The 17,922-nt window shown below is 45.0% G+C and overlaps 2 protein-coding genes across 3 annotated transcripts; one reads left to right on the top strand and one right to left on the bottom strand.

Annotated features, from left to right (window-relative positions):
• Positions 1–1,126: 1,126 nt before the first annotated feature.
• LOC133147981 (nuclear receptor subfamily 4 group A member 2-like) lies at positions 1,127–5,071 on the bottom strand. Its single transcript, XM_061271365.1, has 7 exons — positions 4,905–5,071; positions 3,998–4,794; positions 2,522–2,651; positions 2,295–2,452; positions 2,030–2,229; positions 1,780–1,958; positions 1,127–1,636 (listed from the first exon to the last, which is right to left on the bottom strand). Exons 2-7 carry the CDS (start codon positions 4,787–4,789, stop codon positions 1,389–1,391), a joined length of 1,707 nt encoding a protein of 568 aa, XP_061127349.1. The 5' UTR covers positions 4,790–4,794; positions 4,905–5,071; the 3' UTR covers positions 1,127–1,388.
• Positions 5,072–5,721: 650 nt separating this feature from the next.
• gpd2 (glycerol-3-phosphate dehydrogenase 2 (mitochondrial)) lies at positions 5,722–16,094 on the top strand. Of its 2 annotated transcripts, XM_061270611.1 has the most exons (18): positions 5,722–5,867; positions 6,946–7,052; positions 8,692–8,700; positions 9,422–9,590; positions 9,656–9,780; positions 9,848–9,945; positions 10,016–10,179; positions 10,726–10,890; positions 10,970–11,114; positions 11,185–11,378; positions 11,441–11,575; positions 11,647–11,822; positions 12,324–12,455; positions 12,518–12,676; positions 12,883–12,995; positions 13,084–13,162; positions 13,234–13,332; positions 14,125–16,094. In XM_061270611.1, exons 2-18 carry the CDS (start codon positions 6,951–6,953, stop codon positions 14,248–14,250), a joined length of 2,190 nt encoding a protein of 729 aa, XP_061126595.1. In that variant the 5' UTR covers positions 5,722–5,867; positions 6,946–6,950; the 3' UTR covers positions 14,251–16,094. The 2 variants fall into 2 exon arrangements, with proteins under 2 accessions (XP_061126595.1, XP_061126605.1); XM_061270621.1 differs by lacking the exon at positions 8,692–8,700.
• The last annotated feature ends 1,828 nt before the right edge of the window (positions 16,095–17,922 follow it).

Here is a 17,922-nt window from a genome sequence, read left to right as displayed (position 1 = left end):
ACCATCTCTGCCCCTGATCAGTAATTGGTTGAAATCTGCGATGGATTACATGTTGAAAGTCAGCAGGGGTGCGAGCCTTTTGACCCATCAGTGGTGGTCCGGTGCTCAGGGGGGCTCTGTGCTGCATGGTGCCGATAAAGCTTTAAGCTGTATTGATGCCGGATGGGTGCAGAGATGAAAGTGAGCGCTGACAGACTGAGGAAAATATTATTTGATGTTGCCGTGTGGCCACAAGCCGGCCCGGAAGCTGAAAGGTCTCCAGTATCCTGGAGGAAAAAAAAAATATATATTTTTAAAGTTGGGAAGTGGTGGCTGCTTCACAGCGGCCGAGGATTTAGTGTACCCAGTGGCAATTTACACAATTTAATTCACGCTTTGATAGCACCGCTGTTACGTCGTATTTATAGAAATCATCAATACTATTCAGTCGCAGGTACATTTACAGGTGCAGTGCACAAGAAATAGTTATTTGATAGCACAACAGAAACGTAAAGCATAATACGTGACACTCACGAGAGATGCTGATTATTAAATGCAATTGGAGGATGGGAAAATGCTGCCATCAGCGGAGGGCCTTGTGAGGATTCATTTGATATTGGATTGATGAAAGAAACACAATTGATTTTGAAAGCCTCTGTCTGTCTGTCTGTCTGTCTGTCTGTCTGTCTGTCTGTCTGTCTGTCTGTCTGTGTTGATCTATTAGTCTGTCAGTCTGTCTTGTTGGTATGTCATTAGTATTAATTATTATTATTATTATCATACGTATTACTATTAATTATTGATAATAATGATAATAAAATAATAATAATAATAATTATTATTATTGTATTATTATGATTAATATTATTGTTATGAGTAGGAGTAGGAGTAATAATATTAATGTATTCATTGTCACACAGTATCTCTGTGTACTGATATTACGAGAGTTAATTGGTACATTTCCTCTAAACATCAATCACTATCCTAATCAGAATACTAAATTGGCTGCCGATAAACCTTTATTGATTTAGTGACCTTTAGTCGACCCCTTGCGTGTGAATTTGACCCCTTTTCTCACAGCTTCTTGATCTGATATGAATGAGTCCAGCAGCCCTCAAAGGTGATTTATTCAATTAAACGTGACAAGACAAATATAAACAAAAACCTTCTGAGGACAGGATTTCCATATTCATATTCACACGTCAATTATGATTTTGCAAATTCAGTTTTCCTATCAAAAAAAGGGAGGGGAGAGATTGCATAGAAATCACAATCAAATCATAATTCACATTTAACATGAAGAGGTCAATAAGAATGAAACGTCTTTTTGTCGTCGGATCGCCAACAAATCATCAATCTACACGGGGAAAAACTTCTGCCATTGTCCTTGAACGTATCCTCTGGCGTCTTCAAAAGGGCAACGTGTCGAGGAATAACTTATCTATGATTGCGGGCGGCGTCACCAGATCCTCCAACTTTAAATAAAAAATCCTCTGCAGGCCTTGAATGCACAAAGTGCGAAGTTCAGGAAGCTTTTCCACCAGTCTGTACAAATGCTCGGCGTTTCTATCTGCGTACACGCTGCCGTCCTTCAAACATTGGACCACGCTACTCTGCAGCTCCTCCACCTTCCGCGCTTCCTTCAGTCCGTGTCGCTCTGTCCAAAAACACGCACCGGATGTTAGCATGTCATATAGCCTAGCACAACAGATGTGATGTGACTTCCTTGACACCAATTCCTACATTCCTCGTATTTACTTTTGTGCACGGAAATTAAAAGGAGCACTTGGATCATCTCACCGGTGACCAAGGCGAGGGCACATATGCAGGAGAAGGTGGAGATGTCCAAATTCATCCTGTGTAGATTGTTGGAGAACTCCACAATGCTGTCAATCCACTCGCCAAATCCCCGCAGACATTGGAGGCGGTGCCACACGGAGCCGTCGCAGAATATCAATTTATCTTCATCGGGGTTCGATCTGAGATCAAATCAAAGCGTGCAAATGATCCTCGTTTGTTTTCATGACCACATCACGTTCGTTGGATTTACCTGTACGACAGACGTAGCACAAAAAGCTCCAAAAATGACGAGTAGAACAGAAGGTCTTGATCGTGTTTGGTCAGAGAGACAAAGCCGGGAATCTTTAACGCCCACGCCCGAATCACTTCCATCGATCGGGTCAGGAGTCCGTAAAACTGACGTACGTGCTGAGCGTCATCTCCCGGAGGGCTTTCCGAGTTTTCTTTGAACTGCACAAATGAAGAAGTGAGTCGTCTGTGGAATGAAAGCTCCTAAACTGAAGAACTTTTCTTACTTTGCCGTAGTCCAGGCGCGAGGGCGACGGGTTGGACTCCACGTGCGCTCGGACGAGGGAACTCAGCAGCAAGTTGATCGGCGGGGACGAGTCGAGGAGAACTTTGGATTTGGAGGGAAGCCGACCCCTGCGACCTTTTAGACTGTCTGTCCGCACCACTGCAGCGTATGACGATTCAAACATGAGTTCATGTTACAAGGAGCATACCGGCAAGGTTCAAAGGTTACCTTCTTTGACCATTCCGACCGCCAGGCATTTCTGGAAGCGACAGTACTGGCAGCGGTTCCTCCGTCGTTTGTCTACGGGGCAACTCTTGGCCGCCAAACACACATACTTGGCATTTTTCTGCACTGTGCGCTGGAGGGAGATGACAACATGAGTCACTGCACAAACCTTCTATTGACAAAAAAGTGTGGGTCGATATTTTGGTCACAGTGATAGCAAAGTGGGTCACGGTTCTTCTCGATTTGTGTTTTGATCAGAAGATCTGAGCGTGCTCAGATGCATGTTTGCGTGGAAAGAAACGGCAAAAGCCTTTTTGAAAAGAAGCAGCTCGGTCCTTCTCGGTCCAGTGGGAGCTGCGAGGCGCCTAATGGCATACGGTGTGCCGACAGGTCGGTCTGGGTAAATACGGAGGTCGTGGGCATTCATAATTGAGTTAATTGTCCGGGGAATCTTGAGCAAAGAGGGCTTCTTATTCGCAGCACGTTAACGGTGAGTTTCAAACAGGACATTTAGCCCCACCGACATTCGGGGCATGAGGTCAAAAGCGGGCATGTGAGGCAAAATCTATTTTTATTGTTGTTTATTCATTCATCCCATCCGTTGTCCCCACGGGCGTGCTGGAGCCTCTTCCAGCAGGCAGTAGGTGGGGGACACCCTGAACTGGTTTCCAGCCAATCGCAGGGCGCAGAGACGAACAAACATTCGCACTCGCAATCAGGAACAATTTGGAGTGCTCAATCGGCCTACAGAGCATGTTTTCGGGATATGGGAGGAAACCGGAGTGCCCGGAGAAAACCCACGCGGGTCCGGGGAGAACATACAAACTCCACACAGGGAGGGTTGGAGGTGGAATCGAACCCGCACCCTCCTAACTGTGAGGCGGATGTGCTAACCAGTGCAACACCGAGCCACCCATACAGGGTTAGTATAGATTCAACATGTTTTGTATGCCCAAACTGCATATTCAACTTTTCTATTTATTTATTTAAATGTAAGGTTTTTCTTTTAAATATTGGACCTGTGTGACAACCCATCACTTGAATAAATATTATTTTAACTACTTAAAACTAAGAAAGGTGAGAATATTTCTTTGAACTCATTTTTGTTTGTTTGTTTTTTACATTTTCAAAACATCCATCCCAAAATCTGGGAACAATTGAATTTTAATCTTTAGTCTTTTTTTTTTTCTACTTTAAATAATCATTTGAATTATTTCAGCATATAAACTCTTTCTAATTTGTTTAAATACAGCAGCAGCTGTGACTTTGCCCCCTGGCTGGTTTTTGGACCCCCCTGCTCCAAATAAATGTAATATTCTCAATATGGGTCCTATATAGCTTGCAGCTTTCACCCAAAAATAATAACAATACAAATCGTGTCTGTGGCTCTTACGCGTGACATAAAAGACAACCAACTGGGTGCTAATCTCTGAAATATCGGAAACACCGAAATATCGTTGAGGTAAATGTGCACCCCACCTTGAAGAATCCTTTGCATCCCTCGCAAGTTCGCACTCCGTAGTGCTGGCAGGCTGCGTTGTCCCCGCACACCGCGCACAATCCCTCCGCGCTCGGTCGTCCTCGGCTGGGGGTGCACGTGGAAGGACTCAGGTTGTTCCTTAAGTGCTGAGTGTGGGCGAGCTGCAGAGGGTGAAACCCCGCACACCCCTGCAGTCCGGTACAGCAAAAAAGACCAGAAGAGTCCAGCGCTTGGTCCACATTGGTGGACAGGTGGAAAGGGCGATCAAATTTCATGGGGCTTGAAAAATTCCGATTGTCTTCTTCAGTATGTTTGATGGAAAACAGTGAGAATCTGGATAAGGAGTTTTTCCTCTGCGCCGAATAGTCTTGCGGGATCAGAGAACCAGAGTCCTCCCACATTGGTGGACTTTGAAAGTTGGGCATGATGGGTGCGCGCGAGGATGAAGACTGGTAATAGTAAACGGAACTGGTGGAGGAAAGCAAATCAGCCGCCTGCAGATGTTGACCGGGCTGAAATCGCGCTGGGCAACCACGCGCATCTTCCGTCTTGACGCACGACAGCTCCCGGTGATGCGGCATTTGGAATAGACACTGGGGCTTGACGTCGTAGCCGCAACTGTAAGCTTCTGCGCCCGACGGCGAAGCTGAGATTTCACTGTTCGCAAGGTCCATGCTGAACTTGACAAACTCCGGAGTGACGAAGTCACAGCTCCGCTCTCCGACGGCGCTCTGAGACGCCGGGCTGGCTCCTGGAGGAGAGGAGCTGAATTGCGTCTGCACGCATGGCATGGTCACTGAAATCGGATTTAAAAAGTGCAGGAGAGTTTAATACACACTACAGTAAAAATGTAATGATTCGGAATATCAGACAGAAATGTCACTTGACATTATTTTGGTAACCTACCTTCAATGTTGATCTTGGTTGACAGAATGTAATCCAAAACGGCTGTAAGTCTTTTGCCGTGCAGCGATCATGAAGTCCACTTGCTGGTGGCAAATGCAGATTTGTTTCCAGAGACACCGACAATGTGCTTTTGTGTGCGTGGTGCGTACGCGTGCGCCGCAACCATTACGCAGTTGGGGGGTCTCTCTCTCTCTCTCTCTCTCTCTCTCTCTCTCTCTCTCTCTCTCTCTCTCTCTCTCTCTCTCTCTCTCTCTCTCTCTCTCTCTCTCTCTCTCTCTCTCTCTCTCTCTCTCTCTCTCTCTCTCTCTCTCTCTCTCTCTCTCTCTCTCTCTCTCTCTCTCTCTCTCTCTCTCTCTCTCTCTCTCTCTCTCTCTCTCTCTCTCTGACACTTCAACATCTTATTAACGGGGTGCGGTTTGTTTAAAGGTATTTTTTGTGCAATATATTTAAGTTTATGTTACGACACTTGTGTGCAAGTACAACGAATCTGCGCGTAATACGACTGACTGTCTTACAATAATTTTAAATTGCTTTAGGAATAAAACTTCTGTGTGGTGTTTGATGAACGCTTGGGCGAAACCACTTCTTTAAAAGCTACAATTGTAATGGCAACGTAATACTGTATGGCGTGTTGTTAATATTTTGTGTGCCAAAAGACGACAGCTGGTGGCACTTGGCTCTTTGTAATGATCCCTAGAAGGACGTTGGGTGACTTGAGCAAGCCGCTGCTTCGTTACGTCATGCAAAGCCAAAGTCGTCTATTCCGAGCTGTGATTGGCCAAAAAGAGCAGACGCGCATACTCTGATTGGTGGAAGCTCACGTCATTCAAACGTAGCTCCACTTCCTGGTTGAAGCTGTCAAACTCTCGTCGGGCTACCAGACAGGCTAGGACAACCGATGCCTCGTTCTCCGCCCTTCATCGCCCTGAGCGACCGTTTATCAAGCCCCAAACAAAGCAATCTGTAAGTGAAAAGAGCCTCATTTATAATCTCAATTATTATTCAACATCTTTATGGTCCGTTTGTCAAAAGACATTGTGTAGTTTGCGCCTCGTAAGACAGTACTGTAATAACCTTGTGTATGCGTGTTGTTATTATGCGTGAAAAAAAAAAAAGATTTTCAATTGACAACAAAAACAGGAAATATCCTTTCTGCTCTCGTCAGTTTATATGACGTATTGTTTTTGTTTTTTTGCCCCTCTTTTGTTTTCACATCACTTTATTCGTCAGCGTTCGTCTTCCTCAAAGATCAAACCGGAGAGCATTGTAATCCATAGCAAGATGTCATCTTAAGATGAAAGCTCAGTGCAAGAGACTTCTAGTCACGATAATACGTTTGGCATTACTACAGCCAGCCAGAAAGCCCCACTACGCCCTCCGATGCTGACTCATAATTGAGCGTGCATGTCGGCTGATGTAAGAAGAGCAGCATTGGCGCCATCCCTCAGCAGCGTGTGGACGAGCCGGCTCATCCAGCCTCTCCGTCTTAACCCCCGGCCTCATTATTATCATTATTAGCATTCACATTACAGTGTAGCTTTTTCTAATGAGCTGTCTATCCAAGGTGTGAAAACAGGCATGCTATTATACTCTCAAAAGGTGTCTGCCAGTGATGACGGCTGGAAATTGTGTTAAAAAATAAATACACTATCAGAAATAAGAAAGCTCACACAATTAGTTCGGCCATTATTAAATATTAATCCTAAGGAAATAAAGTATAAAGAGCAATCCTCCCCATTAGAACAGGAAGCCTAACCCAAGATTAGCATGCAGGGCTAACCCAAGACTTTGCAAAGCAGAAATAATTAGACTCATTAATAATATAATATAAACGCATATGGCATTTATGTTCTTCACAGAAAATGAGCTAAAGCCGGTGAATTCCAGGTAGGAAAAAAAAACTGACAATGGGTTTCACAGACCCAATCGGGGTTAAACTTAGAACCGCAGCATTCACCACTTGTTGGGCTCCTCCTTACTCCAGTTTGAGGTTGGCACGCCTCCCATACGTACCCCTCATAACACGTTGCTCTTTTCGCAGGGAATATGGCGTTCAGGAAGGCGCTCAAACGGACGGCTATGATCGGCGGCGGAGCCGTCGCTACCGTTTTTGGTCTGTCACAGCTCGTAGAGTATAGGAAGAAGCAGGTAAATTGCAAATGAACATTGTTGAGTTGAGAAAAAGTCGTCCATAGCATGTCCAATCAGGATTTTAGAATGTATTTGATGCCTTTAGGATATAGTACACTACCCTATATGTACCTCATATGTTTGCCAGATGTTGCGCATGGAGGAGTGTTCATTTCAAACGTGGGTCACTTGTTCCTGTGACTTACAAAAATGAAAAGTCATTTATTGGAGATGTGGCTAAAAAGGGTTATGTCATTCCTTCATGTCATTTAGCGATACCTTTTTGTCACTGTGGTTAGCGGCAAACTTAAGGAAGGGAGAATTGACTTCTGACGCACCCAAATGAAGCCTTGTGTTGTTTTCCTTTTTTTATTTTTTTTTATTTTCTGTCACCAAAGCCATACAACATTCAGTCTTTCCCGCTCTTAATTTTTCTTGTCCAGCCACCCCACGACACGCCACACAGGCTATACATGTGACACTCGTGATAAACCATCCTGCAGGGTTTTATAACCTTCGTGCAAAGCACAGAAAGATTGTGTTTCCTTACATGTGAAGAATTAAGGTCCTCCACTGCTTAAGATGAATTCATCACAGCACTTTAGAAAGAAATCTGCGCAACATTTTCAGAGAAAACTTTGATTCATGCACAATTTTTGTGTCAGGAACTACTTTAGATGACATGAAAGCGCAGAAAGGGATAGATTGTGCTTTCTCATGCTGCTTAGTCACTGGTGACTCATCTAATTTTTGTATGAGATTTGCACTGGGAATGGCTTCTAAGAAAAGGAAAATTGCAGGTAGGACTATTATTATTATTATTTAAATAAATAAATAAATAAATAAATAAATAAATAAATAAATAAATAGATAAATAGATGAATAGATGAATAGATGAATAAATAGATAAATAAATAGATAAATAAATAAATAAATAAATAAATAAATAAATAAATAAATAAATAAATAAATAAATAAATAAATAAATAAATAAATAAATAAATAGGAAGGGAGGAAGGAAGGAAGGAAGGAAGGAAGGAAGGAAGGAAGGAAGGAAGGAAGGAAGGAAGGAAGGAAGGAAGGAAGGAAGGAAGGAAGTGTAGTCCGAGCCCAAATTGTTGTGCAGTTTTGCAAAACACAGTGCGCCTTTAAAAAATCCAAAGACCCTTTACAAGGAAAGTGACGGATTACAAAAATGAAAATGAAAATCTTTGCACCGAAATAATTGCGTTGCCATTCATTTCTAGGGGGGGAAAAAACTACCGTCAGCTTCTTCTGTACATCCTTGATTTCATATGTCATTTTCACCTGTCTTCGTTTTTCTACTTCATTTTGTGTCTGCATTTCTAAGATGCTGTCAAAGCAGCCCGGTGTTTTATAAATAAACAAACACACCCTGCCCTGCCCTGCTTCATGAGTCTTCATGGGGGCATCTTATAGCTCCACGTTAGATATTTTAGTGTCCAGGCTTGACGCCTTCGTCATCTGAGAGGGGCGAGCAGCTGGGTTTCCCCTCGACCTTTGACCCGACGTAGACCTATATTTGAAGAGCTACCACATAGCAGCCTTTATTTAACTGTGCGTGCTAATGTGAACTTTGTTTGTGTCCCGTTGCAATAATGTCTTTCCCTTGCCTGTCGCCGCCTACCCCACCAAGAACGGATCGGTAAGCAAGAAGCCGATGTTGATGAAATCTAATCATTTCCACAATAGTTTGTAATCATGCATGCCTCTAATCCCAGTAATTCTAATCCCCAACATTTAGCTCTGTGCTGATATTCTTTTATTTTTTTCTACCTATCATCACAGAGAGAGACGATGATTTCAGTAGCAAATTGCAAAAGCCTGCTCGCATTTGCAAGTCAAATGGCGCATGTGCTCTCAAGCAGCTTGATGCAATCATTAAACGCGGAGAAAAAAAAAAAAAAAAAAAACTGAATAAATATTTCATTAGCTAGGTGAGATGACACGTCCTGGTGTCAGAGGGGGGACTGTTGTTGTGATTATGACTTCAAATCATTCCCTAATCAAATGCAGGACATGAATGACTGCGATGATTTGTGTTGTGTGTTTTTGCAAAGACAAGTTGCATGTTGCAGCAGGTCGCACCGAGCCTCGACCCCCCCCCCCCCTGCCCCCAAATCTGGATTTGTATCAACGCTGAAAACTAGAAGACAAGAGCACACTTTGCAGCTTAATATTAACAGCGCTTGTTAATTTTTTGCTAACATTCCTTTTGAACTTGGGTAGAAAGTAGAAGAGCTTTGCTTTTGTTTCTCGTAGCGAATAGCATGCATCAGGTCGCAGCAGATCCACGGGCCCGCTAACTTTCTTCCGAAAAATCCAGAGCTTGGAGTAATTAGCGCGCCCGTCTGCGTCACATCCAGGCTCGGTTAGCTCGCGTGGCGGCAGAAGCCGAGCTGAAGGCTCCCTTTCGCCACGAGCTTCCCTCAAGGCGGGCCCAGCTCGCCACGCTGAAAGACAAAGACTTTGACGTCCTGGTGATTGGAGGCGGAGCCACGGGTGTGGGATGTGCCTTAGATGCTGTCACGCGCAGTAAGAACCCGCAGTACATTTCAAATTCTTGTCGAGATGTTCCCTGTGAGCATTCTCCTCTGTAGACCTTCAGACTGCTCTCGTGGAAAGAGACGACTTCTCTTCCGGCACGAGTAGCCGGAGCACCAAACTCATTCACGGCGGCGTTCGCTACCTCCAAAAGGCCATCATGAAACTCGACTACGAGCAGGTATGGAATGCCGATGTTCTTCGGTTTATTTTCCAGACGTTTCTAGAGTGGATATCTCCCACAACAGTACATGATGGTGAAAGAAGCCCTCCATGAGCGAGCCAACCTTCTGGAGGTTGCTCCTCACCTGTCAGCGCCACTTCCAATCATGCTTCCTGTTTACAAGTGAGTTCGCACTCATTTGGATTTTTCCAATCCATGTATCGTTCCTCACTGTTCTCACGGGTTGTCCCAGATGGTGGCAGCTTCCGTATTATTGGGCGGGCATCAAGATGTACGACCTGGTGGCCGGCGTTCAGTGCTTAAAGAGCAGTTACGTCCTCAGTAAGACCAAAGCCTTGGAGTTCTTTCCTATGCTGAAGAAGGACAAGCTGGTGGGAGCCATCGTCTATTACGATGGTAAGCGGCGGATTTTTTTTTTGTTGTTGTTGAGTCCAAAGTTTATTTTTGAACAGCTGAGTGGTTTGACCTTGGTCTTTTCTGCTGAGATGCCCTCAGAGAAATGGCAAATGCGGTGATGAAGAATTCCAGGAAAGCCAAAGCTGAAAGTAAAATTGCTTCGAGTCACCCAAAATAAACACGTTGCTAATGGTCCTACCGTCGCCTCCATGATAGAAAAGTTGTTTTGGGTATTAATGGTGACGGTCGAGCCAGTGATTTGTGGATCAGAAACTTCTGAGAAATAATGCAAAGCACTCTGCCTACATTTCTGTTGTCAGCCTTCTGCAGCCCCGACAGCCGGAGTGGAGGATGTTTTTTTTCCCCCCCTCAATTTCTGCCATCTGGTACAATCACGCTTGTGACATTTCCAAAGTCTGACCTTCTCTCCGGCAATGCAATTGGTCGGACTGTCTAAGCAACAAATGTCTTCTGCCTCCAAATGTCTTCACCGTGGAACAACCAATGTGATTTTCTTTTTTCCTTTCCCCTTCCGTCGCCCCGCAGGGCAACACAACGACGCCCGTATGAACTTAGCCATCGGCCTCACCGCAGCCCGCTACGGTGCCGCCATGGCCAACTACACCGAGGTGGTTCACCTGCTGAAGAAAAAGGACCCGCAAACCGGAAGCGAGACGGTATGCGGGGCACACTGCCGGGACCTTCTCACAGGTGGGCGAAGATCGCTCGCTAGCCGTCGAGAGAAGCAATGGGTTGTCGATCACATGTCGTCACTGGTTACCTGTCGAAGGCGAGGAATTCGATGTCAAAGCCAAATGTGTCATCAACGCCACCGGGCCCTTCACGGATTCGGTGAGGAAGATGGATAACCAGGAAACCCAAAACATCTGCCAGCCCAGTGCCGGCGTGCATATCGTCATCCCGGGTTACTACAGGTCTGGACCGTTCGATACACGGCACACTTTTCAGCTCATCCGACTGATGTTTTTTTTTTTTGCCGCACAGCCCCGATAACATGGGCCTGTTGGACCCGGCCACAAGTGACGGCCGGGTTATCTTCTTCCTGCCTTGGGAGAAGATGACCATCGCTGGAACCACAGACACTCCCACCACAGTGACAGCCCACCCCATCCCTGGCGAGGACGACATCAACTTCATCCTGAATGAGGTCCGCAACTACCTGAGCCCCGACGTGGAAGGTAGGAACCGCGGTTCGGTCCGGGAGCTCATCAAACGCAAATGAAACTTTGTTACGCCGCAGTGAGACGAGGCGACGTCTTGGCAGCGTGGAGCGGAATCCGCCCTCTGGTGACGGACCCCGACTCCAAAGACACCCAGTCCATCTGCCGTAACCACATCGTCAGCATCAGTGACAGCGGACTGGTCACCATTGCGGGTCAGCTTCTTTGTGTTTGGGGTGAACAGTTCATTGGGCCACTTTTATTTCAATGCCGCTTGCGTCCGCAGGTGGCAAGTGGACCACCTACAGATCCATGGCTGAGGAGAGTCTGGACGCCGCCATCAAAAGACATGGCCTCCCAGCGGAGAAATGCAAGACTGTGGGCCTGATGTTGGAGGGCTCCAAAGACTGGACGCCAACACTTTACATCCGTCTGGTGCAGGACTACGGCTTGGAGCAGGAAGTAGGACGCTTTTATTTGTTCTATTTAGTCAAAGCACGGAATCGTACCCGACCAGAAATTCAGAAGCAGCCGCCTACATTGACCGCTTCCACCTCAATGTTGACTTTAACGACGTTGACATTTCCAAGACTTGACACGTCAAGAGCCTGTATGCCGAACAACGCCATTAGCATGAAGTCCATCGGATCCATTGATTTACAACAGTTAGCCACTACCCCCCCATTAAATTCGCTAGAACATTGTTTCAGTGGAGCAAAGTCCTGGTGCGGTTCACTTACTCCTTATTAAAAGCGCTCGGAGGCGCTACGGAATATTCTTCAAAGGTCACTGCTGATATTTGGACAGTGTTTGCCCTTTTGCATGATGGGTACGCCGACGATCTGAATAGCAAAACGCTGTTGTGTATTCTGTAGATATCTCGACAACAAGGTGCTCCAAAAAAAAAATCCATCATTCTTGCAATTGGAGGTCAATTAAAAGCATACTGGACCTTCTGTTCAGGTCGCACAGCATTTGGCTTCCACGTATGGAGGGAAGGCGTACGACGTGGCCAAGTTGGCCATGGTCACAGGACAAAGATGGCCGATAGTTGGGAAAAGGCTGGTGTCGGAGTTCCCCTACATCGAGGCTGAGGTGAAGCGCGATCGCGTCCAAATGTTGTCATCGTCGTCGTCACGGTCTACGTCCCGTCGCAGGTGCTGTACGCCATCAAGGAATACGCCTGTACCGCCATTGACCTCATCGCCCGGCGGACACGACTGGGCTTCCTGAATGTGCAGGCGGCCGACGAGGCCCTCCCGCGCATTGTGCAGATCATGGCCAAGGAGTTGGGCTGGAGCCAAGAGCGCAAGACGGTACCAAAACCCGCAACTATTTTCTTTTGAAAACTGGTTGAGTCCCCACTTGGGTTTTCTATCAGCACAATAGGGAAGTCCACGCCTTAGACTCTGATACTGTGTACCTGTAATCCGAGCCTTTATTGTCACTCAAGGGAGGAAAAAGAAAAACCCATCCCAGATCGACCGTGATTCTATTGACGTATCACTTTTTTTAAATCTAGGCCGAGCTGGAAGCAGCTAAGAAGTTCTTGTACCAAGAGATGGGCTACCGATCCCGCTCGGAGCAGTTGACCAAGACATCCGAAATGACCCTGGACAACCAGGAAGTAACCAGGTACAGGCGTTCTCCGGTCAAAGGTCTGCCGTAAACTCATGAGTCAGTCATCGAGAAAGAATGCGCTCGACTTTGATGTCCTCGGCAGGTACAAGAAGCGATTTCAAATGTTTGATAAAGATCGTAAAGGATTCATCACCACGCTTGATGTCCAGCAAGTCCTCGACGTGAGTTACCCCTGATCGTCTTTGATGTAACCGGGTCAAGATTCCATCCCGTTTTCTTTTCTCTGCGTTAGAGTATCAGTGTCCACATCGACGAGAACGCCCTCCATGAAATTCTGAACGAGGTGGACGTCAACAAGAACGGACAGATCGAATTAGGTGAATTCCTCCAGGTACGTGATGGCCCGTCATCGTGCGACAATCCGCAAAAATCCTCGGATGAAGATTCCGCGAACGTGGAAAAAGTGATTGTCCGTCTCAGATCTGCCGCACAGCAGATGTGTGAACTCTCAACTTAATTAGGACGGAGAATGCGTGACAGGTGTAATGAGACCTGCTTCCATCCGTCGGTAAATTACTTTCTCACTTTTGCTTCGACTTGAGAAAAAGAGTCATTAGGAGTGAACGTGATGACACTCTTTTGCCTTCATTAGCGCGAGCTGCTCTTGAGTGCACATTCGCTCCGACTCGCCAGAGGAAAGCAGAATATTTTTGTGCTGGAAGACGTTCAACAACTCTCAAATACAAAGCCTTGTTCAACTCGGGTGACTAATATTGATGGAGGGAACCAGCTCGCTCCAAAAAGCGGCACTGGGCGAGACTGTCAAAACGAAAAATGTTGGCAGGAAAGACACGACATGAAACGTTTTCTTCCAGTTTGTCATCACTTATTTCCACTTTGGTTCATTTTCACTCGCATGATCGTGCGTGAAAAGTTAGTTATTGAACTTTACCGTGAATGCAAATCAACTTAAGCGAGACATCAGGAAAGAGCCACGGTTGCAGTGAGCCACAAAGCGGTTCTCATTAGCATTTAGCCATGTTTCAAAGCCTCGAGAGTGTTCATTAGCCTAATTTTGAGGTCACAGTTTGGCAATATTCAAAATGACTCCCTCACAGAGCTATGTAGCAAAAAACTAGCAAGATAGTCGGACCGCTCACTCTCTTGATCATGTGTCATTTAGTTGATGAGCGCCGTCAAGAAGGGCCACGTGTCCGACAGCCGCCTGGCCATTTTGATGAAGTCGGCCGAGGAAACGTTGGATATGAGGGGCCCCGTGACGGTGGACCGAAGCGGAGGCGGAGTCTAAGCCCGAGCCCGGGCCTGGTGGGGCTCTCCTGTCAACAACCTCATTTGAATGACAATGCAATCACGTTGTTCCTCCCTGTGTTTGGCCTGGAACGCAATCCAATGATTGAGGTTTGTTTTCATGGGCTGCAACTTGATTGGTTCTTCTCAGCATCAGGTGCCTCCTACGTTTCATAGCGGACAATGTGACAATTTATAGCATCTTTTTTTTTTTTTTTTTTAATCAAATCTTTGAAATTTCTACCTTTATAATACCTTTTTTTTTTTTTTTTAACTCAGCACTGATTGCTGTCAATTCTGCTCTTCTTCTGGGAACGGAATCTCGTGCTTTATTGTATTGTTCACAATGTCTTCTTCTTGGCCTGCAACATTTGTACATTTGCAAAGACGCTGATTATGACGAATTATTAGCCGACACTCCTAAAACGTCTTGGACAAAAATAACCCAAATTAGATGAAATAGCTCACCCAGCGCTAGCTGTGGCTAAAAGGTGCAAATCCAAAGCTGGCTTCATAACACCTAATGCAATTTTTTAAGAGGGAAAAGCAACTTTTCCCTTTCAGTAAAATCCAATCTGCTGGGTTAAAATAATTAAGCCAACCTCGCACTAGTGACCCAATTTGCTCAAAGACTGCATGCTAGCAAGCCTGCTAGCAAACATGCTAGCAAGCATTTTTTCAGCGTGTCCATTTTTCAGGTGTATGCATCTCTTTCTCCCAACGAGAACTTTTTCCCCATTGAAAGTGTATTTTGTGCTCAAGTGCGGTTTCACGTATCAAAGTTTGTACACGCATTCTAGAACGTGAAACCGTCGTTCTACTGTAGAACTCAAGTTAACTGTCCAGAGGCCGTGCCAATCCGCAGACGTGCAAATATATCTCTGATTGTTTCAAGCACTTCACCGCCGATTTGCAGCCAACTTTTTATGCAAGCGAGACTTTTTAGGAAGTTGAAGGTGGTCAACTTGTTCAACATTAGCCACAGCAACTGCAAACTCCCACTGACACTCATGTTTACAGGTTGTGAGCTTTAGCCGTACTCTTTCTGCTCTTATTTAAAATTATTTATATAGATATGTCATATATATTTTTTATTAGACATTTAAAGTTAAAGAGAAATTTACCAAGTTGTAATGGAAATATTTACGTTGATTGCAAAACAGGGTTTTAAAAGGGATTCTATATTTTTTATGACTTAGTAAAAAATGCATGCTGAAGTATTGTGTTCTATTTTTGAAGTTGTATTTCCGTGTGAAAGGGGAAGTCTGCGTTAATCCCGTGAACGAGTTGCAACATTTCAACAAGTCGGAGCACACTCAATGTTTTGTTAAAGGAATGTTGGATGCGTGCCTTCTCAGGTTGAGGCAAAGCCACCGCCAGATACTGACTACCACGTCATTGGACTATTTTTTTCTTTTTACAAGGGCTAAACTGAGCTTGAAGGTGTTCCTCAAGTTTCTCCTGCAGAAGCTCCCAAGTGACTTGAATGCATATTCTTGGAATCTCACGTCAACACGTGCCTCCGTTTTTATCGTGACCCCTCCCGTCAAGCGAGCTGTGCGTTTTTAATATGTCGTCACTTTGTTTTTTTTTTGTCTTCCATATTTTGACAGCGAAGATCGTCAAACCGCCAATGTTGCCTGTCATCGATCGCTCATTGCAAAACTGTCTTAAATTGCCATGTTTGATCGTCTCCTTTGGGATGAAATTACAGCTTTATCTATAGGCTCAAAGAGAATCATGTTCTGATTTTTCTTTCCCACCTGGACTGTATGAATACTTTTGAGCCAGTATTCTAAAGAAACAAGGCAATTATCAAATTAAATGTATCTTGTTGCTCTATAAGCTTTGTGTGTTTTTGTGTTATGCATTGACATCATTCCCACTGGGCACCAACCAGGTGACAACAGGGCGTCATGTGAACATGCCACCGTATACCTCGAGCAGTTTTGAATTGAAGCTATAGAATTCAAGTTTTTTGCTTGAGATGGATGACAAGATTCTAGGAACATCTCCCCAAAAAAATACCCCCCAAAAAATTGATAGTTGCTATAAATTAATTTATTATGAGTGTCCTGTACTCAAATGAACAAATAAATGACGTCACACTATACACGAGGGTTTGGTTTCCTGTGGACGACATTGGAAGATACCCGATCAGGTTCCAGCCAAACAAAATGTTCCCGTCATGAATTCTGTCGAGGACGCAAGTACGGGAACGCGCATGTATGTGAAACGACGGGACTTTTTTTTTTTTTGTGAAAGGTCACGTCGAGATTTGAGTGACAGCTTTAAATCCTCCGATTACAATTTGCCGTGGTTCGTGCGCACAATATGACCACCTAAATCATATTTTGTGGTTTGCGTGTTAATCTTCCTTGTAAGCCACTTAATGATGCCAAAAACGATTAAAGACTAGTGCCCCTAACAGGACAAAGAAGGGTTAAAAAAAAAAAAAAAAAGCAGCAGCCAGACTGAGATTTATGGTTTGGACCTTTCCAGATAACTGCTGCAGGTGGAACGAAGCGCCATTCGGTAAGGTGTCCTGACATTTTACCTGCATCGCACATATGCTCCGACACAACGAGACGCCTGTGTATAATAAAAAAAGGGAAAAAAAAGAAAAAAATCCCGACTAAAAGGGCCTTTATGAGTCTTTGGGTGTTAAGTCCTATGCATTAAAAAATCAAGCAGATTCTTTTTTGGGGGGGGGGAGGGATGGAGGGGGGGGGGCAATTCCTCATCACATTCTTCCTCGCATTGTACAATGTGTGGGGAGTGTCTTGCAACAAAGGAACAAAGGTCCTTTTCACACTGGAATGTGTCGTGGGCTTCGAGTAAGTTATGGGATTTCCTGCACTGGAAGTGTTTGAATTCAATCATTTGGTAACATCCATCCTTTGATTTGCTGATGATCCTCAAACTGGAGTCTATCCCTGCTGTCTGCTAACAAGAAGAAGAAGAAGGGTACACCCTCTTGACAGGCCTCCCACTCACATTCACACCTATGGACGATTTCCAAATCCAGGCTCTGCAGTTTCTGATGTCCCGCATGTTTTTTTTTAATATATGCAACACACTTGATGGTCAGATAATTATCAGAATCAGTCTGTTGAGTTGCCTTGTGTAGGAAATGTGCTCTTGAAATAAAAGTGTTCTTTAGAAGATCCTACAAGAATGACTTAATGACTGCTCTGAATGTCAGAGAGGGGGAGCTTGTAAAATACTGTCACATTCAATTCTCATTAATGAGCTGCTGAGATATGATTCAGTCACTTGATCGATCTTTTGTCTCTCCCTCATATTCCCACTGAGGAATTCTCGCTCGGTGTCACTGAGGATGACAGGCCTCGGGCGGGCTGTGGTATTTTGCTGTGTGGAGCGGGTCGGAAGTGCCCTTTGCTTCAGACACCCTCACCTGAGCCCAAGCCCCCTTTTCCTGTTCTTTGTGTTCCATCTAATGTGGGGAGTGAAGACTGAAGGCAAAATAGAGCAGGAACATATTTTGCGTTTAAGAAAGAAGGTCGCACAATGCCCGCGGTGCTTGATCTGTTGAACTCTGACCTTGTGCTGGCATTTGCCACTTTTCAATTGAAGCAGAAATATGGATTCTTTTGAAAATATGCCAAATATGTAGACATTGGTATTCATCTTTTTTAAGTAGGAATATAAT

This window comes from Syngnathus typhle, linkage group LG2 (assembly GCF_033458585.1).
Source record: "Syngnathus typhle isolate RoL2023-S1 ecotype Sweden linkage group LG2, RoL_Styp_1.0, whole genome shotgun sequence".
NCBI classification, from domain to species: Eukaryota; Metazoa; Chordata; class Actinopteri; order Syngnathiformes; family Syngnathidae; genus Syngnathus; species Syngnathus typhle.
This window is presented reverse-complemented; position numbering and strand designations above follow the sequence as displayed.